Genomic DNA, 23327 nt, shown 5'->3' on the forward strand with positions numbered 1-23327 from the left:
TCCTTAACCTCTTTGCCTCTCAGTTTCCTCAGGTAAGACCCATTTTGCACATTTGTTGTGAGGAGTCAAACGCATATACCGTGCACAAGCACACACCTCCAAACCATATAGCACAGAATTGGGCACCCGGCAGGCACCCCTTGCTTGATGACTTTGATGAAGACCAGTGAAACTCCAATGCACTGTTGGAGCTCCAGGCATCCTTGAAGGAGAAAGAAATGTGAAAGATTAAAGGTTGAAAAGACAGTGAGGAAAATAGATTGTGTTATACTTTAAAAATATATATACATCTTTTTTTGACTTCTGGGAATTTATCCAGAGGAACAAATACAACTGGAGAAAAAACATAGATGCTCGATTTTCAGAACCATCTCAGAACAGCTAAAGCCGAAAAGCCACTATATGCCCACACTGGAGAAGGAAGAACTTAAATGTACAGGGCACAGCTGCTCAGTGGAACTCTGGGTAGCCGTTTGAAAGGAGAGGGGTTCAGCCCTTGTAGCAGCATGACAACGTATTTAGGATCAGGATTTAATATAAGTGAAAAAAGGAAGACACAGTGATATGACATATGGTTGCAACTTTGTATATATAACTATAACTATATATAACTATAACTATATACATATATATGCACATGTTCATTCCTATGTAGAACTAGAACTAATGTGTACAAAATAAAAATAGAACTGGCACAAGGTGGAATATTTTCAGTATTTTCGTATTGCCTTTTCAACAAAAAAAAGCATTGTAAAATGCCACTAGGTAGAAAGTCGATATTCTGTATTTTCAATAAAAGCTACCACAATGAGTACTTCTAGTGCCCAGATCTTGGTTTCTAAATACCAATTTCCATTAAAAGGAACCAAGATTCCTTTAAGACATTAGTGATTACACAGCTGAGACAGGGCAAGCCCAAGATGGGCCTGGACTATCTGGGTTGTGTCAGTAAACAGGGAAGTACTCAAAGGCTCATAGAGACAGGTCAAAAGGATACAGAAGCCAGTATGGATGTGTTCTTATTGGGCAAATGTGAGACATTTGGGGCATAAAGATAATGATGATAGAAAAAAAAATTCATACTTTGATATTTATCCAATGAATAAATAAGTGGGAGAGAAGATAAAGTTCTTCCTTATAGAACACATACTAATAAATGTAGAAGGAATTGATGATATTAGAAAATCACCATTAGGCAAAAACCACAGTAGTAGTTGTTTCAGAGAAGAATCATGAATAGATGTGAAAGCCAGTGGGTGAAAGGTTGATGAGAAACAGGATCTTTACATAGCCTCAAAATATCTCCCCACAAGATACTTATCAATTACAAAGCGAGAAATAGCAAATTTATAGTGGAGAGACCAGGAAGATCCACCTCAACCAAATGATGGAAGCTAACATCACCAATAATGGATAAACAGATGTCATGTGCCTCCTGTGATGAGGCACTAAGAAGAACACAACATGAATTCTGTGGTATCTCTGCCAATACTGTATAACTTAATTTAATCATGAGGAAACTTAGGGGCACCTGGGTGGCTCATTCGTTAAGCAGCTGCCTTCAGCTCAGGTCATGATCCCAGGGTCCTGGGATCGAGCCCCGCATCGGGCTCCCTGCTTGGTGGGAAGCCTGCTTCTCCTTCTCCCACTCCCCCTACTTGTGTTCTTTCTCTCGCTGTCAAATTAAAAAAAAAAAAATCATGAGGAAACTTAAACCCAAATTGAAGGACATTCTACAAAATAAATGACCTGACTCTTAAAAAATGTCAAGGTCATAAATGACACAGACTGAGGAATTGTTCTAAATTAAAGGACATTAAAGACACAAGGAACTAAATGTAATGTGTGATCCTAGATTGGATTCTTGACCAGAATTTTTTTCCATGAAGGACATTAGTAGGACAACTGTAAAAATTTAAAGTCTATAGAATACACACACACACACACACACACACAGAATCAGAAACAGAGAGACAGACAAATATAGAGCAACAGAGAGAGCAAGAAGGACAGAAAATAATAAAGCAAATGTGATAAAATGCTAACATTTTGGGAATCTGAGTGTGAGGTATATAAGAATTCTTTGTACCATTCTTCCAACTTTTCTGTAAGTTCTAAAATTTCAAAATAAAGTTAAATGAATAATATCTACCAGTGTCATTAGTTTTTTTCTTAATTGTGTTAAAATACACATGACATAAAAATGTTACATTTTAATAATTTTAAAGGGCACAATTCAATGGCATATGTACATTCAGAAAGTTGTGCAATCATCACCACTATATAATCCAGAATGTTTTCATTATCCCAAAAGGAAACCTCATACCCACTAAGAAGTAACCTCTTCCCCCCACCCCCCTTCCCCTAGCCCCTGAAAACCACTGTATCTGTTTCCTGTCTCCATGGATTTGCCTATCCTGGATATTTTTATATACGGGTATTCATACAATATATGGCCTTTTGTGTTTAGCATAATGTTTTCAAGATTCATCCATATTGTAGCATGTATCAGTACCTAACTCCTTTTTATGACTGGATAATGTTCCATTGTATGGGCATACCACATTTTGTTTCTCCATTCATCAGTCGATGAATATTAGATTGTTTCCACCTTTTGGTTATTGTGAATGCTGCTGTGATGAACATTTGTGTACAAATTATTGTTCCAATGTTTGTTTTTCATTATTTTGGTTATATATCTAGGAGAGGAATTCCTGGGTCATATGGTAATTCTATGCTTGAGCACATACTGACAAACTGCCAAATTATTTTCTATAGGGTCTGCATCATCTTGCATTCCCATCAGTAACATATGAGGGTTCCAATTTCTGCACATTCTCATCCATGTTTGCTATTGGCTGTCTGGTTATAATCATCCTGGTGGATATGAAGTCATATCTCATTGTGGTTTTGATTTGCATTTCTCTAATAATACTTAATAACACTGAGCATCTTTTCATGTGTTTTTTGGCCATTTAAAAAATATATTCTTGGGGCACCTGGGTGGCTCAGTTGGTTAAGCAACTGCCTTAGGCTCAGGTCATGGGATTGAGCCCCCCATCGGGCTCCTTGCTCAGTGGGGAGCCTGCTTCTCCCTCTCCCACTGCCTGCTGCTCTCCCTGCTTAAATTCTCTCTCTCTGTGTCAAATAAATAAAAATAAAATCTTAAAAAAGAAAAAGAAAAATTTTAAAAATATATTCTTTAGAGAAATGTCTATTCAAGTGCATTGCTCATTTTTAAATTGGGTTGTCTTTTTGTTGTTGACTATTAAGAGTTCTTTAAATATTCTGGATACTAGACCCTTATCAGGTATATGATTTGCAAATATTTCCTCCAATTATGTGGGTGCCTTTGCATACTTTTAAAAATAGTATCCCTTGAAGCCAAAAGTTTTTAATTTTGATGAAGCCCAATTTACCTATTTTTCTTCTGTTGCTTGGGTTTTGGTGTCATATCCAAGAAAACATCGCCAGATCCAAGGACATGAAGATTTACCCCTATGTTCTCTTATAAGGGATTTACAGTTTTAGCTCTTATATTGAGTTTGAATCATTTTGAGTTAAATTTTTGCATATGATGTGAGGTAAAGGTCCAATTTCTTTTTCTTTCACTCTTTTTTTTTTTTGCATGTAGATACCAAGTTGTGCAAACATCATTTATTGAAAATGATAAGGAAATGATAAATTTCCTCACTGAATAGTCTTGGCAATTTTGCTGAAAAACAGTTGACAATAGACACATGCTTTTATTTTTATACTGTTAATCCTATTCCTTTGATTTCCATTATCTATCCATGTGTCAGTACCATGTTGTTTTGATTACCATAACTTTGTAATGAGTTTTGGAATCAGGAAGTGGTAGTTCTCCAACTTTATTCTTTTTCAAGATTGTTTTGGCAAAATGGAGTTCCTTGCAAAACTCCATATGAATTTTTGAATCAGCATTTCTGCAAAAAAAAGGGGGGACCATTGGGATTTCGATAAGGAATGCATTGAATCTGTCAACCAGTTTGGGTAGTATTATATGCTAACAATATTAACTCTTCCAGGGGTGCCTAACTGGCTCAGTCAGTAGAGCATGTGACTCCTGATTTTAGAGTTGTGAGTTCAAGCACCACGTTCGGCATGGAGTCTACTTAAAAAAAATAAATAAATAAATAACTCTTCCAACCCATGAACATAGATGTCTTCCCATTTACTTACGTCTTCTTTTCATTGCTTTCAATGGTATTTTGTAGTTTTTAATGTAAACATCTTGCACCGCCTTAATTAATTTCTCAGGATTTTATTCTTTTTGATGCTACTGTAAATGGGATTGTTTTCTTCATTTCGTTTTTAGATTAGAAATAAAACTGATTTTTATGTGTTAGATAGGAATAAAACTTTAGATAGAAATAAAACTAATTTTTATGTGTTGATCTTATGTCCCACAATGCTTAATTTGTTTAAATCTAATTGTGTGTGTGTGAATTCATTATGATTTTCTATACATAAGATTGTGTCATCTGGGAAGAGAGATAATTTTACTTCTTTCTTTCTAATTTGGGTGCCTTTTTCCTTTTTTTTTTTTTTATTTTACTGAATTGCCCTGGCTGGAATGTTCAGTATAATGTTGAATAGAAATGGCAAGAATAGGGGCACCTGGGTGGTTCAGTCGTTAAGCGTCTGCCTTCGGCTCCGGTCATGATCCCAGGGTCCTGGGATCGAGCCCCACGTTGGGCTCCCTGCTCAGCGGGAAGCCTGCTTCTCCCTCTCCCACTCCCCTGCTTGTGCTCTCTCTCTTGCTGTCTCTATATGTCTAATAATAATATCTTAAAAAAAAAAAAAAGGAAAGAAATGGCAAGAACAGGCATGCTTGTCTTGTCCCTGATCTTAGGGAGAAAACCTCGAGTCTTTCACCCCTGAGTATGATATTAGCTGTGTGGTTTTCTTTTCCTTTTTTTTTTTTTTAAGAATTTATTTATTTGACAGAGAAAGAGCGAGAGCAGGAACACAAGCAGGGGGAGTGGGAGAGGGAGACGCAGGCTTCCCGCAGAGCAGGGAGCCTGATGCGGGGCTCGATCCCAGGACCCTGGGATCATGACCTGAGCTGAAGGCAGTCGCTTAACGATTGAGCCACCCAGGCACCCCAGCTGTGTGGTTTTCATAAACACTCTGTATCAGGTTGGGTAAGTTCCATGCTCAAATCATCAAGCACAAATCTTAAAATCCTTCAGTGAGTCCCCACTTTCTTCAGCATAAAATCAGGTCCTTGAGCATGGCACACAAGACCCTCAAGATCTGATTTCTGTTGAGTTCTCCAATTTCATGTCCCCACACCCATTCTCTGGGACAGATTCACAGACATGTCATTTCTTTATATATACTGTTCCTTCTGCTTGGAGTAGAAACACTACCTCCCTTTTGCAAAAGTTTTCTTCCCTTACCACATCCCATCTCCCTACCCTTCCCACCTTCAAGTAGTCTCCATGCTGCTCCTGAGTGAATTCCATTAGAGTGTCTGGCACACTATATTACAATCATCTATCTGTTCACCCCTTTGCCTTCCTAAACACTGTGAGACTTCGGAAGGCAAAGACTGGCTCTCTCATTTCTGTATCCTTAGCTAATATAGGACTTGGTAACATGTCTTTGGAATAAACGAAGACTCCTTTATGTTTTATTAATACTTAAGAATGTGTCTCTTAAGTCCTAATAGAGGAAGATCTGGGTAAGGATAAAGTCACACGTTTAGTTAAAGACTCAGGAAGTTACATGTTGGGACTTTATCAGCTCAGCACCTCCAAACCCCAATTTGACAGTCATATGCAGATTAAATTTGCTTTCACAGTCACTTGAATAATGCATACACTTACTTCCATCAAAGAATAATATTCTATAAATCTTGGTGCTTTCCTTTTGTTTCAGGTTGCCAGGAAGCTCAAAATATTAATGCCTTATTATGCTGTGACAATTAGTCCTAGAATCTAGCATATTTGTTTCTTCTTGCTTATCCTTTGCTCTTCTATTTTTTTTTTTAGAAGTTTATTTATTTATAATCTCTATACCCAACACAGGGCTCGAACTCATGACCCTGAGATCAAGCATTGCATGCTCCACCAATTGAGCCATCTAGACACCCTTGCTTTTCTATTTTTAATAATCTTATTGTATATATGCCTTTTTGGAAAGAAAGTAGAGCATGAATATATAAACATACAAATACACCAAATATATTGCATTATTTCTTGTTAGTGTAGAAGCGCACAGGTGATTAAATTAACAATTAGTAGAACAGAGTTACAGGCATTGAGACAGAGTTTGCCCGCAGTTACCTAAACTGCACAGCCATTTTTAGGTTGGGATCTCTTTTTTTTTTTAAAGATTTTATTTATTTATTTGAGAGAGAGAGAGAATGAGAGATAGAGAGCACGAGAGGGAAGAGGGTCAGAGGGAGAAGCAGACTCCCCGCTGAGCAGGGAGCCCGATGCGGGACTCGATCCCGGGACTCCAGGATCATGACCTGAGCCGAAGGCAGTCGCTTAACCAACTGAGCCACCCAGGCGCCCCTAGGTTGGGATCTCTTAATTGAAACCAGAAGTTGGGTGGATTTCATCTATCAGGGAGTGAAAAAATAAATATTTTGTTGGCACAGAGAAGAATTTTCAGACCCTTAAACTCTTCTCCAACTGACTCCTTCTTATCATTACAGAAATTTTACACCAGATAGCATTAAGAAGAAAAGGTAAATATTTCTGATATTCAGTGAAGTAGAGAAGCAGAGCCTGGATGAACTTGACCATCCGGAGCAAGCCCCTATCTTTAAATGCAGAGGTGACATGCACCACTCTTGAGTGTAGAGCTCCACAATTTCTTTTTCTTTCTCCCCAGATCTAGTTGGTCACCAGGGCTGTTAGATTTCCCCCTGGAATATTCCTCTTCCCTTTCCTCCTCACTCCCAGGTCTCCCTCTTCTTGTCCCAGGCTCCTGACAGCTTGTGGTTCAGGTCTAAATGCACAGGCAAGACTCCTGTGTCCTCTCCAGGGTCACAGTCACCTCTTGCTGCATATCCACATGTTCTTGGCTTAGGACATGCTCAACAACTGGTGTTCTTTCATGTTGCTGTATGATCACTGCTATTCCTCTGAGTAGAATCTTCTCCCCTCCCACCATTTCCCCTATCATCATCTGGCTAATTCCTGCTCATCCTTCAAGTCTCAGCTCACGGTAGCTTCTCCTAATGACCCCAATACCTTCCTATGTGCTCCCAAAACACCCTGTTCTCATCCTAACCTTCACTGCTATCTCCCTCATTAGGCTGTGAGCTCCTTAAGCTCAGGGAGTGAATATTTACCACTGGGTTCCAACATCATAAATCTGGCTGACCAGAGGAGGTCTCAGGAAATGCTTGTTGAATTAAAGTGAACACACCTAGCACACTGCTGCAGACATGCTTATTAGTAAATGCATCTGAAATGAGCCTCACTCGTTACATTTTCCACAAAATGTGAGACATGGATCTCACCAACTCCCAGCAGTCTATGTTCTTTTTTTTTTAAACCTAATCCTTCTAAATTTATTAAGTCCCTCCCATTCCTTCCCCTGATCTTTCCCACGTGTAATTAAAAAAATATCCTTAATCCATTTGGATTTGACTTAGATTTGTTTTCACACTGAAAGCCAATTGTCCTAAACACCGTTTATTAAATGAACTTTTTTTTTAAAAGATTTTATTTATTCATTTGAGACACAGAGATACAGAGAGAGAAAGCATGAGCAGGGAGAGAGGCAGAGGGAGAAGCAGGCTCCTTGCTGAGCCAGGAGCCCAACGTGGGGCTCGATCCCAGGACCCTGGGATCATGACCTGAGCCGAAGGCAGATGCTTAACCATCTGAGCCACCCAGGCGCCCATGAACTCTTTCTTTCCTTATTCATTTGAGGTATATCCTTAGTTTTTATGAAATTCTTATAAAAATATAATTTGCTTTGGGAACTATCTCTTCTACTCCATTAAATCTATTACCATATGGGTTTAGTTACTATCATTTTATTATACTTACCTAGCTATTTGCTTTTTAATGTGACTATTTTTTTTTATATTAAGAAATTATAGAGGAAAATTTTAAACATACAGATAAGCAAAGAAAAAATTAAATTACCCACAATCCCACAGAGATAACCATAATTATCATTTGGGTGTAAAAAGGGTGGCTTTCTTAGCTGACTTCCACTTCACCACCTTTCCAGATTAACTGACATTCTGCATTCCCCTGTAGAAGGCACTGATTGATGTTATAGCAAGCTGAATGTTCCCTGGGGCACGTGTACTCTGTTCACAGCATCAGTGGACTATGCTTAGCAAGAGTCAGGTGTGTTTATTCCAACATGTTATGCCAGGTCCAGTGTTTATTCTAATGTTATGATTATTAATATTATACATATTGATAAAAACAGTGAGTATGAAGAGAGTAATTGCAAAGAAAACTAAGTTGAATGCTTTGGAAGGACTATAAAGATACTAAAAATATTACTCTCAAATTATGTGTATGTGAGAATTTTAAACAATGGAAAGAAATTATAAAAATCTGGGAGTCCATACACAGCTGGCTTCATAAACACATCTAAACTCCTGATCCACTTCTAAAAACCATATTTCATTTATCACATTTTTAGGTCGTTACACTATTGGTGTGGTTAATGCAAAAAAGACAACAGAAAACTTCAGAGGAGTCAGTCATAAAAAAGAACTATACCTATGTCAAAGATTAACCAATGAGTATTTAAATTTTTTTCATTAATAATGATTCTCTTCATTCACCAAATTTTTCAATTAACTGATTAACTGCCAGTGCTTACAAAATTGCATCTACTGTACCTTCAGTCATTTAAAAATGTATAAAAAATTGATTTACATAAATGAGATCAGGCTGTCAACACTGCTTTATCCTTTTTTCATTGACTATAGACATTATGCCAAGTCATTAAATATTACTCATTTTTAATACTTGACCAGTCCCTCCTATTAAAGTTCTAGTCAGTGCTTCCTTTTATTAGACATGTAAAACTATGTACCTTCTTGATTTCCTCTTTGCAGGACTGACAGAAAACTAGCAGTTCAGTCTTATGCTCATCCTTGGGTTTCTTATACAGCTAAACTTCTTTTCTCAATTTTCATTTGCCTTTTATTTTTAATTTTAATTTTGTTGTTAAGTTGTTTTATTTTGTAAGCTGTGAGAATCCCTCCTGGCAGATGGACAGCAGATCAAACACAAATGCCTAGCATCCTGTCTCCAAGTGTAAAGTTATATGATGAATATAAATACCAAAAGCGTTTTTGTTTTGCCTTAAAGGCAATTCTTTACTGTTGCCTCTCTAGACTGAAATACTTGGCCAGGGGGCTTATAACTATCTAGAAAGCTTTAAGACTTCTATTGAAATTGCTGATGAGTCCATGAAATGGTCTAATAGCTTAGCTTTGCATTTTCTGAAAACCCAAATTTAATTGAGGTGCATCTTCTAAAGTTATTTTTCTCGGGATTTGAACAGTAAATGCGTAATATCAAATTAAAGGCACAAGGCTCTTCTTGCTTTCATTGTTACTTGCCACAGCTAAAAAAATAATGTGAAGAGGCATTGATTAGTTTCACAGCACTTGATCAGAGATCTAAGGCCAAAGATTCTCGTACGACACTGGTTTCTTTCTGAATCTTTCAACACCTGTGAAAGCTCGTGCTTTAAGCTATATAGCTATTTGAAGCTCAGATTTCAATCCTAACTTACATATTAACCTAGAGTGCACAAATAGTATTCTTCCTGAAAGAAATCATTATTTTCTAAAATTGGAAATCGAATATAGAGTATACTTTCCACAGCCAAACAGAGAAAAAGAATTCTGGATACCTTTTAGGAGATGTGAGGCTTTTCACAGGCTCTTTAATCACTAGGTGCGCTATAGCACAAGAAATTGTGTAAATTTGCATCAGAACCACCGAAAAAAAGAATTAACAGTCTAGACTTATTAATATTCTTCAGTATGTCAAGTACCTCCAGTATTTGAGGATGCCTCACAAATGTTCTATAACAACTTTTGGCAAGATGGTATAGATAAACATCTGGGGCTACGATCTGGGCATTATTCATTTACTAAGGAAAAGCCGTCTGTACAGCAGCCTCTCGAAGTCCAAAATTATGAAACAAATTAGGAGAGTTTTATTGATATTACAAAAGGTCTTCCACTTATGAACATCCCCTTCCTTATTCCTTAGTATCATTTAAAATACAATTAGTTTTAAACAAGCTTGATTTTTCCAAGCTTTAATGGGGCATAGCCACTGCACAAATGAGGGCATACCACAGTTTCACAAACTCACTAACTTAGCACAGATCTAGGCTTCAAGTTACTGGGGCACGGTACCAGGCAAAAGTGTTTCCCATTGTAAACCTTATCCAACAGGCTTTTTTCTACTCTACCTAATGACTTAATTCAGTTGCAACCTTAGTATTCACAGGGCAACTCAGACTCAAGCCTGGTTGGGCAGTGGATGAACTTTGTACTTCTTTAGTCTATAGCCCTTTTATATTTTATACTTCAAGGACCCTAGGATATGCTAGGAGGGGCTAGAAAGGAAGAGCTGGGAAATTTTAGGGCACCCTTGCAGCATAATGACCTAATCTGAAGGCAAGATGTTGCCCAGGATCACTTTCTATTGAAGAGTAGAATATGCTGCCCCAAAATATGACCTGTAGGATTTCAAAACATTCCACCTGCAAAATTCCATTTTGGTATATCGATCATTTTGAACTGTAGGTACTTGAAAAATAGCAAATGCAGGGAGAGGATTTCTCTGAACTCTCCATCTGCCTGAAGACAGATCCTCCAAAAGAAACTCAATTGTCATCAACTCTCTTCTTGGGAGGTTCATCAACCAGGGAGAACTGATTTATCACAGGAGCCAAGAAGTCAACACCACACCCAGGAAAATTCTCTCACAAACTATCTTACCTCTCCTTTATTCTTCTCAGGGCCCACTCATCTTTCTTAAAAATCATCTCCTCTCCCCTAACAGACCTACCTCATGCCCCCCTCCCCCTTCCCTAGTAAGACGGTATTTAAGCTTGAATTCTAACCCACCTTGGTGGGTTACTCAATTTTCCTTGGGTCTTTCCCATGTATACATGAGGTATACATGTTAATAAATTTTTGCGTGTTTTTCTCTCATTAATCTGTCTTCTGTTATGGGGGGGTCTCAACTAAGAACTCAGAAGGGTAGGAGGAAAATTATTTTCCTCCCTTTTCCTCCCTTACACTACTATTAATCACCACCCTGGGCATGGGGAAGTGTTCCAACACAGTAGACAATGATGTTCTTTCCTATAAAATTTTATTTATTACATAAAAAATTCTATACATTTGTTAGACTAAAATACAGTTTTCATTATAATTCTGGCAACTGAGTCAGTACACAGAGAAAACTTAGCATTGGATCAGCACTTTTTTTCTAGTTCATATTTCTGCACAAGAAAAACATTTCAAAGCTCCATTTCATATAGGCTCATTGTACTCTGAAGCCAGATGGAATTCCATCCAATTCAGAGCTCTTAGAAGTTAATTTCCCAGCAAGATTTGATAATTCCAGAAAGTTAATTGCTTAATATACATATTTTTAAAGTCCTCTGAGAGCATAATGCTCTGTCTGTAAAGTCTGCACTGTGTCAATAATGACAGTCACAAAGAGTAGGGCTACAACCGTGTCTGTGGGGCATGTTCAAGCACCTACATGTTTGTTTCCCCACCTGAATACAGTGTAGTGACGCTGGGATAAGGAAAAGCTCACAATAATGCTAAGGTAAAGGATCCCAAACTACAGAATTCATGGAAGGCTGAACTGTGATCCTAACAGTTCATAATGAACAGACAGGACATGATACAAAAATTCATTTTGACACTATGAAATAGAATGCAAATGGCGAAAGAAAATGACAAAGACAAAAAAGGCATCAGGTTGAGAAATATGTGGCACCACAACATATTTCTCATGCTGGATCACACAGCAGTGAGCAATTGAGATACACTGATGCGTGTTTTCTATTCATATCACCCCATACACTGGGCTGGGCCTGACACTGGATATAAGGCTCAGAGCCTGAGAGATTAATAGCAGGTCCCTATTGCACTGACTCATCTTAAAGCTCGGCTGCCTATTCTAGGAGCTCTATTCTAAACTCCCGAAGTTCAGTGGGCTGTGCCAGCAAGTACTTAAAAGTTGGACCTTTGGTCTTCAGAAGATATGCTTTTGTCTTTGGTTGTTTCCCCAGAGCTCCTGTCATTTTGTTAGGTGCCCTCCATACTTTTCTCCCTACTTTTTTGTTTGTGGGTTGTAATGTTTTTCCTCCTATAATCAAATCAGCTAACAACCCACTGAACTTACCTCATTGGGTACAAGACCTGTTTGAAGTGCATTCAGTGGTCAAGAATATTCTGAGACAGTGCCATTGAAACTTCTTTTCATTATGGAGCTCCCAGTGCACTTTTATAGGAAGGAAGAAGTCAGGAAACCTCAGCAACACAACATAATTTTGTTGCACTAAGGCAACATAGAAGAAAGGTAACTTTCCCCGTGCTAAGTCTCCGAAAATCAAAACTAGCACAAAAACAAGAAGAGCCAAAAAGAACTTCTGATCACAGACTACTGGAAGCCAGAGGATGGGGAAGATTTACTTAAAGAGTCTCTGTCTCACATCATCAGCCCCCAACGCTGTCGTATTATTGTCTCATTCCTGTGAGGTATCTAACACAATTTATGAATCCTGGCCTGATGATCAACATGGTAAATAGAGAGAGTGCTCACATTTTCTAGTGGCAAGTAGAATGGTCCGTGGGATGCTGGCTGGAGCTTCCTCTCAGGTCCGTGCCCATTTATTCAAGTCTTCTTTTCAGTCCTTACTTTTACTCACACAGAATGATTTAACACAAATTCCTGAAAAAAATAACTAACTCAAACTACATTCCAATCGGACAGGATGGGTGGATCAGATTCAGATGTGAAGATCAGAACATTCTAAGTTATACACGTCTACAACAAAAGGAATATCAAATGCAGATACTTACACTGGACTTAGGCCCTTTTTCACCCGTTATGGGAATTTCCACCCACGGTCTCTCCATTTGCTACTGTGGAAGGTTCATTAAAGCTCTTCTGGAGGTGTGGGGTGGGGGAGGGAGGTGACTTTCCTCCTTTCTTCTCCAGCCTGTTATGAGATTCCCACTGCTTTCTTCAGCTTGAAAATGTAGGCAACGGTTTGATGTCTGACTACAAATCATGACTCACTGGAATCAAAACTTAAAAGACCTTTAAACTCCTTTAAGGATTTCTGCCTGCTCTTTTAAGGGCCCTGTGGGCCCTCCATATAGATGCGGCACCCTTACCTAATAGTAAGGTTGAGATGTGAAAAAATCCACATGCTTCCCTAAGAAGCCGGGGTGGATGTGGGGGAGAGGAGACACAGTCTTATGGGCAGACTGGCCAAAGGCTGCTGTAGTGGGGGACTAGAAAATACTCAAAACAAAAAAAACACCTCCCTGATTAAAGTAGGGAGAAAGATAACTTTTGAATTCCCTTCCTCCCACCCCCAACATCTGCCCCTCCAATGTTCCACTAAAATGTCAACTGTGAACTATACTGAGTTTGCTAATTTCTCATCATCTTCAACTGTTCTTGGTCATGATGACATATATTTTTAGACAGTGATCTACTGATAACATTTATCTTATCTGAGCAACAATAAAAAAGAATCAAGTGTTTTGGTAGATGGATAATTGTAAGAACTCCTTCCTTATTCACTTCTTAGATTTTCTTGTCCGCTGCAAATAATTTGGTAGCTTGCCAAAATCTCTCCCCCACAGACACCATCACACCTCCAAGGAATGAAATCTTAAATGTCTTGAAGATTTGGTGTTGACTATTTTCTTACTCCTTCATATTAGGGTGGTTTCTATTTCCAAAGCTAGTACTAAATGAAAGTCTTCAGGTTATACAAATAATTCCAAGTTAGAAGTTGGTTAAGTACCATAGTAGAAGTATTTTTAGTGGAGGCCTAATCACTACTTTATTTCAAAACATGTTATCAAACCAACTTTAGAGAAGCCTTTGATTTGTGTGCATTGGACCCTAAGAGGATGGTGGGGTGGAGGTTGCCCCTGAAATTCTATTACCATTTTAAATGTTCATAAATGTGCTATGTGCATATGGGAGAAAGAGTCCATATGCACATTTCATAAGCTTCTCAAAGGGGCCCATAGTCCTCTCAAAAGATTAAGAACCTGCTTATGAATATCAAATATTAAATTCAGGTCTTAGCAAATAAAAGTGAAAAATTTCTGAAACATTTGGGAATTACAATGTTTTCATATTCAGCTAGATCTTTCTTGACTAGACTTTGAGTAACCTAAAAGCTTTATTATTCTGAATGCCCTGGCCTGGAGTATTTATTCCTCAGGAAGTCATTTTAGTTATAAAACTGAGTATCAAAATGGAATAAAATTGCCTAATATTTTGGTTCCTAGTAATTTCATATCTTTTCCACAAATTTACTAATGAATTCCTTTAGAAAATATCAAACTTAAATCCTGTCCATATAATTTACAAAAGTGGTCTTGTTCATGCAATACTGAAACTGAAACATTTGTCTTTTTTTTATGCATATAAAAATCATGAAGATGGGAAGGAAGAAAAGGTACTATAATTTTTCTATAGAAAGGTCTTCCACAGGAATTCTCAAATTTAGAAACTTTGCATTGAAGTTTTCTATAAGAAAGATATTTTAAAAGATTTGAATCTTGGATTAAAATTTTCCTCTTAAAATGTGGAGAATAAGAATTCGGCTCACATTTATGAAATCTGAACGGGGAAAATGTGCTATTTTAAATTGACAAGTGTATACAACATACTTAGTTTTTTGTTTTGTTTTTGAAGTTTGTTACAAGCTTTAGATTTTTCTCTTGGCACATTCAAGGGTCCTGCTTTCAAAATTTAGGCTATGTGCCACTAATCAAAGATGAGCTAATTCCAAAAGCAGTCACTGTATCTGAACAGTGCCTACTTTTCAAAAGGGCTAATATGCATCCTTAGTACACAAAGATACATAAATATGCATTTAAAGCAAAAGGCAGTCTATACTGTGAATTTCTAATACGCAAATCTCTGCTTTATGTGTATTTACTTATGAACCTACAATTTTCCAATATATAATCACAGACCACGTCTTAACAACTCTAGGCAAGCCCTTATAGTGCACTCCTATCTGTCAGATGGAATATACGAAAAGAATAAAGAAATTAACTGTGGCAGGTGAAAGCCTCCAGACTCTCAGGATTTTTTTTTTTTTTTTTAAGTAGCAATAAAAAAAGCAGTAGAGAACTTACTGAAAGGTGAAAGCTTAAAGACTTTTCTGAAGGTAACTTCTCACAGGCTATGTTAAGGCTACTGGAAACTCCAGAAATTCAAATGAGGTTACTGACCAAAGATAAAATAAAATGCTTAGGTCACCGTAACTGGCAGCTCTGGTTTTGGAAATGACCCCATAGTCCTATTTTGCAGGTGGGGTGGGTTGGGGTGGGAATCTCCTAAAATGGCCTTTATTAGCTAGTACCGTGCATGGTGGAAATGGCTGAAGCTTTGGGGGCACTGATACAGCCTGATATTTGGTGCCCGCAGTTTTGGTGGGAGAAGCATCACTCTGGTATAAAGAAGCAGCTTAGGACCAGGATAAAGGAAGGGGTCATCTCTTCACTACCCCCTACTGGGATGAAATCCTGAAACTGCCCTGGAAAGACAAGGGCCCTTGGCAGATACCAAGGTCAATGGTATTGGAAATCAGCAGCTTAATGTTCTTTGCTGAAAAAAGAAAATACAAGAGTAAGGAAACATCTCTACAAAGAAAAAAACTTATCTCCAGCATAATTTTGAAAGAGACTCAGTGAGAGCCTCCTCTCCAACCATTATGGACAAAGTTTGGGGACCAAAACACAGTTAAGCTACTTAAATTGCAGTAACATAGGACTTAATCATGCTATAGGATAGGATAAAAGCTCTAATCCTAAACATTAAGCATTGCATTAAATGGTTTAAAGGAACAACCTGCTTTGAGCTCTGCTCATCCATTTAAGGATTATATAATCTCAATGCCCTAGCTAAATTCCTAATGTTTACCTAACGTACTGGTTAGGCCTCCCATAGAAGATAGGTCTCTTGGATTTATACTGAAATATAACCTTTTTCCTTCCATTTTATATTACAGCATCACTGACTCTTGAGGCAGGAGCCTGCAAAGTCTAATCATGTGCCAGAGCCTTTTGCTGATGGCAGAACCCACAGTGATACTCTGGTTACCACGATCACCATTTACACTAGTGGACCATAACTGTACTCTGGAGATGTCAGTACTGAACACGATTTTGAAGATCCACCACAGAAAAAGACACAAACCACAACACAGAGTCAATGGCTTATAAAATTATTCAGGTCACCACATATCACGGATAATTTTTGTTCTTCACCTATTCTTCTCACTTGGGCAGAAGATGGGAGGCAGTGAGCAAATAGCAATAAGGCAGCCCAGAGCTAGCTGAAGAATGAATCACAATGAATGAAAGAGGCAGCAGGAATATCCAAACATAACCTCAAAACATTGAAATATTGCTAAAAAGCCTGTGTGAGGCTTTATAAAATGTATCAAGGAATGAAGCTCATATGAGAGTGATATTCTATATGTTAAATATCTCTCTGTGTGTGCCTCTGTAACATATATATGCAGAAATGCATATATCTACTTACATGGCACACACATTTACTTAGGGAAAACAGCCTGGCAATTAATTTGGAACTCAAATGACATGGTTACACATAGATCATAATTTCTAAACACAAAGTTAGTAGAACAAAATTTATTTGTAAAACAGGACCTGTTATATAAAATGGCACACAATCAAGTTATACAAAAATACAAAATTTCTTTCTGATTACAGTTCTAGTTGCAAATGATAATTAGAAAGCATTCCTGGTGGCTTCCAAATAGCTGAGATTGCGAGCAAATGGAACAGGGGAACAGCAAGAGTCCGTGATGCTGGGATGTCCAAGTGAGTAGAACCTAATTTCCAAATTCAAGACTTCCATCAGGTCACTTTGGAGGGACATCTCCTAAAATAGCTAGCTCCTACAATAGAATGTCTTCTGTTCTGATACTCATCTTCCAGACTTTTTCCAATCTTAAATTTAGTTCCCAATGTTTCTTAATGTCCAAAATCTGTGTGGCTATGAAACAGAAGGTACTCTGAATTTTCTTACATGATTTGCTCTCTCATCTATTTGGATAATTGTTAGTTACATCATTATATTTATTCCATTTCAAATGATACAAAAAGAGTACAATGAAACTGTCTGGCAATGTTAGATGTTAACTTCTGGAGAATTATTGTTTCAAAATAGCTATTCTCACAATGTTGGTTTCCCAGTTCTCGCCAAGATATGAGCTCTTAACTGTGTATGTGTGTGTGTTGTTTTTTTTTTTTAAATCCAGACTCTTATTGCAAATATTCTGAAAAATCAGAAATATTACATGAGCTTTGAAAAGAAACCAAGGCATTTAGCAAATTTTAGCCTAGCTAGAGTAAAGAACACGGATACTAAAAAAAAGAAAAGAAGAAAAAATACAATTTACTTTTGCAGCAATTTAAAGGTCTAACCCTTTGAAAGCAAGCACATGAGCAAACCGCTGCTTAGTAAGCCCTAGTGACATTAATTGTATGCATTTCCATAATACCGGTCTAATTCACTGTCTAATTCTGGTAAGAGGCAATGCTTTCTTTCAAAAGATTCTTCTTCCACGGAATGATAAAATGCTGAGGCTTTTTTTTTTTTTGTACAGAGCCTGTATTTAGTGCAATAAGTTTAAAAAATTTGCTCTGAAATATTTACTTTACATTAACAAAAATAGCTTTTTTTAAAAAAATCGTAACAAAAAGGAGTTATCGCATAAACAGATCATGAATTATTCTTAGCAAATTACACTTTTTTTTTCTTAAAGCATTCACCATTACAATAAGCAGAACAATGGAATATTAGCCATTCATATCTGGTAAGCTTCAGGAATAAAAAAGAAAAACAACGAGAAACAAAAAAACCCCAAACCCATTCCCAAACAAAAAGAATATTCAACACTTGAGGATCAAAACATAACCAATTCTTCAGTTAAACATTGTAGAATTCTGGATACTTAATGAATTGCCAAGGAGAGGAGCACCTGCCAGTATGTTTTCAGATTTTACAGCAAGCATTTGAATAAAATGGCCACTTAGCCTGAAGCCACTTTAGTTCCTTAGAAGCAGAAGCCCAAGCACTGGAATTTGTATGTTTCTCTCTCCCCTTCTTTTTTTATTCCTCCCAGCATTACTTAATCTGCAAATCAATACACGGAAACTAAAGGCTAAAGTTGCTGGGTGCCCCAGCTTCCCTTCAAATCAGGCACACCAATGTGTGGAGGATGCTACTAAAGTAAAAAATGAAAGAAAGACAAACTATAAGAACAAAGTTTGCATAAGAAAGATTATCTACCCTTTTCTTTTTAACCTACTCTCTTATAGAAGCTTAGGGTAAACTACAAATACCTGAGGAGTTGGTTACTTTTTAATGTTGGCTGACAAATGCATGAGCTATTATGAAAATTCCCATACTGAGTCCACTAGTATGTTTCTAAAAGTAAAATGACATGGCTTCTTTGATTGGGGAAAAATGACTGGAGTATCTCCTTATTTATCTGAAAGCATATGCCTAGTCTCATCCGGCTAGGACTTATGCATCAGTAAAATAAGACCTTGATTTTTATGCACACATCAGGGAAATCACCCCTGAATAAACTTTAGACAGAGAATTCGGTACAATCATTTTACCTAATTTAAATAACTAAAGTTAAAATCTCCTCTAAGTTATTAAAAATGTTAATCAGATATGAATCTTAACATTTCCATTAAGACAATTACAATTGAAAACATTAAATGACGGCAATTGCCTTGTAAAAGCCACCCGTATGAAAGGAGTACATGTTTGACAAAAATAAGCATAAAAAAGGTATTAAATCCCTGTTCCTTTTCTCTGATTTTGGCTGATTATGTGTGTGTGTGTATATACATATACATATATATACACACATACATATACATATATACACACACCCACACACACAAATACATAGTTATGTGTATATATTGTTTTGGAATGTCAATGGGTTCCATAACGGTCGGCTAGGTTCAAGCAGAACTTGCTCCCGAAGCCTAGAAAACAAAGTCATACAGAGTACAATCTTAGACAATTACCATTAAAAGGAGATCATGAATGATGTTACAAACACATAGATGGTCACAAGCGGCAACAAAGCAAAATGGACTGAGAGCCCTTCTCCCCGAACCTATATTCCAGGGGCTGCAATTCCTATGAATGTTGAAAGTCACACTTCCTTCTGGGTCATCTTTGAGATATGCATCGAATACGTCTCTGGCCTATGTTGCTACAGTGTCCAGGTTTTTTCTCCCTTTCCTCTACACATTCTTTCCTGTATGCAGAAGGCCAGAAAGTCTCTTTCTTAAACTTCTACATCACATTTGATCAATTTTTCTAAAATCATTTTCAAAGATGTACAGGATGACCTCACAAACCTTCAAAGTTTCCTTAACTAGTGAGGTTCTCTCAAAAAAAAGAAAAAGAAAAAAGAAAAAAAAGGAAATAGTCCAAGAGGAAAACTGGAAGTCCTTATATTTAGTTCAATGATCCCCTGTCAAAAGGGAAATCTAAAACATCATTTTTTCCTGAACATTATTCTATAGGTTAAAAGTAAACCCTAAATTAAAATATCCCATTAAGAAAGAAGATAGATCAGTGAACTTAAAAAGCAGGTTGTATAGATATGACAAAATAGGTATGATGCTTTTACAGAACTTTCATCTATGGGAATAACCTGTGAATTAAAACAAGGAAATACAAATAAGCAATCCTAATATCTACCAATCCCTAAACTTTAGTGAGGAATTTCTCAGATAATTATTTAGGGACACATCCAAGATGGTGGTCAACTCTTACCATGCTAATGCAAAAGAGGGATAAGAATTGGAGGTATTGATTATGCTTAAAATATTTAACTACCCTGTGAACAACATCTCAACTTCTCTCCTGGGAACTTTTTAAAACATATTAAACATTCTCAGGGATCAAATGCTATAATGTCCAAAGCACCAGCTTTGGAAGAACAATGCACGTATAAGATATATTTTGGGACAGAGTGGAGAGTTTTGTCATTAATCTGCAAGCAATGAGCTGATGAACAACATAAAATAAAAGCAAAAAGTGAAGGAAGATTTTAAAGCAGTGTTTGAGTTAAGGGACATTAATTTAAAACTGAAAGCAATATTAGGGGAAAAAAATCTTTCTAAATTCTTGGCTTCTGGTAGAATGCCACATAACTTGGGCAATTCTCCTAGTATTATTACCTATGAAATCGGGTTTTGGTAAGGGAAGACATACTTGCATTCTGGTCTACCACAATTTGTCTTCACTAAAGGATAATGCAGAAATACATGCCAAATCATAGTTCAAACTAAGCTAGTCTAGACCTCCACATATTTCTCCCTTTTGAAAAATGATTATTACTGACAAATGATTTAATAGAAGTATCAACCACTAGAAGACAGAAAGTGGTGGGGGGAAGATAGTTTACATTTTAAGATTTTATATTTGGGTGCCTGGGTGGCTCAGTTGGTTAAGCGGCTGCCTTTGGCTTGGGTTATGATCCTGGAGTCCCGGGATCGAGTCCCACATCGGGCTCCCTGCTCAGCGGGGAGTCTGCTTCTCCCTCTGACCCTCTTCCCTTTCGTGCTCTCTATCTCTCATTCTCTCTCTCTCAAATAAATAAATAAATAAAATCTTTAAAAAAAAAGAAAAGATTTTATATTTTACCTTTTTAAGTTATAGGCTGGGAACCTTATTTACTGAACAAGTAAGATAAGCCAAGAGTGACAAGAAGAAAGCCTTCCTCATTTACCCATGCCACCAGAAGGTTGGCGAGAATCTTTACTGTTGTTCCTGTCAGCCAGTGTCAAGTAAGGGGGACACAGAAAGTAACCAGACCGGGGGCATTGCTGATGGGGCCGCTTGCCCACTCAATGAAGTTCTGGCTGATGCATGCTTAAAACTAAGAGTGCTACATAATTTACTTACGATTAGAGTGATCTGTACCTTGGGAACTAAACATTGAAGGTTTGACTTTATAATCATCAGTGCTATTAAAAGCAACACCAAAATAGGGCCTGGAAGGGGTTATGGAGGAAAGAGTTTATATCTAAACATTCTGTTGAGGCTTTAAATTAGATTGAATATGCAATTTTCTTGCATATACATATGGCCTCCCTTCCCCCTACCTTAAACAAACCCATTCCTTTACTCCTATATACTTAAATGGGCTTGTTTTATATTATGTATTTCTCAAGATGGAAACCTATGAAATCAACAACTTTATTAAACTAGAAAGAAGAAAGAAGAGTCTTCATCTCACACTTTTGGACATTATGTGCAATTAGAAGGCATGTTATTTAAAATGAACTGTTTAAGGAGGTAAGCAATTATATAATATTTTGAAGTCACCTGCTCTTTAAGAATAACACATTTGTAAAATAGGCAGTAATTACACAAACATATGTGAGAGACATCTGTCATTATGCAGAGGTGAGAATATCTGTGGGAAAAGCAACTCAGGATTCTCTTACACTGACTAAGTCTCTTCTTGTCAAATGAAAGTAGAGTACTTATAATACATATGTATCACTAAGCAGAGATAATTTATCCTTCTCACAATTAAGCTGAGGCTAGACAAGACCAGGTTGTCTTACTGAGTGGGAATGTGAGTGTTGATGGAAATAACCTTGTTTTCTACTGAAAAATAGCTTAAGAAACAAAGAAAGTACAATCCAGGCAACAGAAGAAAAAGCGAAGGATAAAAGACAGCAACATAAACAAACCAATATTAAAAAAGTGGGGGATATGAATTTTAGCAAGTTGAAAGGAATTATTATCACCTTCCAAAAATGACAAAAATGAAACTGTCAGTTTAAGTGTACAACCAAATGTTCAGTCTGATGAAAACCAAACACTGACAGTTAAAAAGAAAAACAACAACAACAACAAAAAAAAACAAAAAACACCCCCCACCCCAGAAATAGCAATTTTACTTTAGGGACAAAAATAGCCCCTTCCCCACCATGAGCACTGAAAAAGACACTGTTCCTTTCAGCTTACTTTTACAGAAGGTGGTCTCAGTTGTGACAAGAATTCTGCCATCCAAGTGATGGGTAAACATACAAACAGAAAGAGCAGTACATCCTGCGTGATACAGATAATAACAGCTTCTCCCAAAGAAGTGCAGTCAGTGAAGACAGAGAGAGAAAGGAAGTGAAAATGAAACTCTTGGAGGCCGGCCACCTCCTCATGTCCACCTACCATCGGTTTTAGCTCTCTGGCATCAGCAACGCCTCCCTTACCAGCTTCTTTCATTGCTTTTCTACTGTTTTCCACAAACTCCTGCAAAATATGGACCAAATGGCATAAATTCTTAGGTCCTTTCAGATTGTGGTTGGTAGATGAATCCTAAGGAGCATTGACATTTTTGGATTCAATGTTAGTAAAGGGATGGCCTAAAAATATGGCAATAAATAATATTTAGTATCCTACACAAGAGCTGCTAATAAGTTTGTGTGGGTAGGCTGCAATTTGTCAAGATGAAATCTTTTTTCCATCCATTCATTGGGACCATTGCACTTAGGTTCAAAGAGAGAATGTTACTTCTATTTGGAAGAGAAAATACCTAACTTTTTTTTTTTTGAAGAGGACTATTTTCCCATAGATTATTGCTTTATTTGTTGTTTTACTTTTTGCGTATCAAGGTTAAACGGAACAATGAGAGCATTTCACTCCAGAAGCCCTCTCTTTAAAATAACCCTAGAAGGTAAAAGAAAGTATCGATACCACTAAGGCCAGAATACTGTTTTTACCAAACCATAAATAAGCTACTTTAAAAAAAAAGTCTATCTGGCTTTCAAATTACTCCATAAAGCAGGAAGACAGGAAGTAACAACCAGAATCTATGGTCAAAAGTAGTTAAAATGGGATTATGCCCTGGCGGAAACATTTCTATCTTGTCAAAGTTTATGGAGCACTTCTCCATTAAATATCCTCATTATTCTTACAGGAAAAAACTAAAGAAGAAAAAGTGTATTTCTTTTACTCAGCTTTTGATCAGGGGTTTAAAAAACA

The 23327-nt window shown here is 37.2% G+C and overlaps 1 protein-coding gene across 4 annotated transcripts in view; it reads right to left on the minus strand.

The window, feature by feature from the left end:
• SLC44A1 (solute carrier family 44 member 1) overlaps positions 1-23327 on the minus strand; it is a 199009-nt gene that overhangs the window by 27317 nt on the left and 148365 nt on the right. For 2 of the 4 annotated variants that reach the window (XM_025888363.2, XM_025888361.2), the window contains 2 exons: positions 22515-22595; positions 16907-19303 (listed from right to left, as the gene is read on the minus strand). In XM_025888363.2, the coding sequence (XP_025744148.1) occupies positions 19280-19303; positions 22515-22595 (105 nt within the window). In that variant the 3' untranslated portion in view covers positions 16907-19279. The other 2 variants (XM_025888362.2, XM_025888360.2) reach the window with 2 other exon arrangements.

The sequence above is a fragment of the Callorhinus ursinus genome, unplaced genomic scaffold, assembly GCF_003265705.2.
Source record: "Callorhinus ursinus isolate GAN/ISIS: 27379988/994484 unplaced genomic scaffold, GSC_fseal_2.0 scaffold24, whole genome shotgun sequence".
Classification (NCBI taxonomy): domain Eukaryota; kingdom Metazoa; phylum Chordata; class Mammalia; order Carnivora; family Otariidae; genus Callorhinus; species Callorhinus ursinus.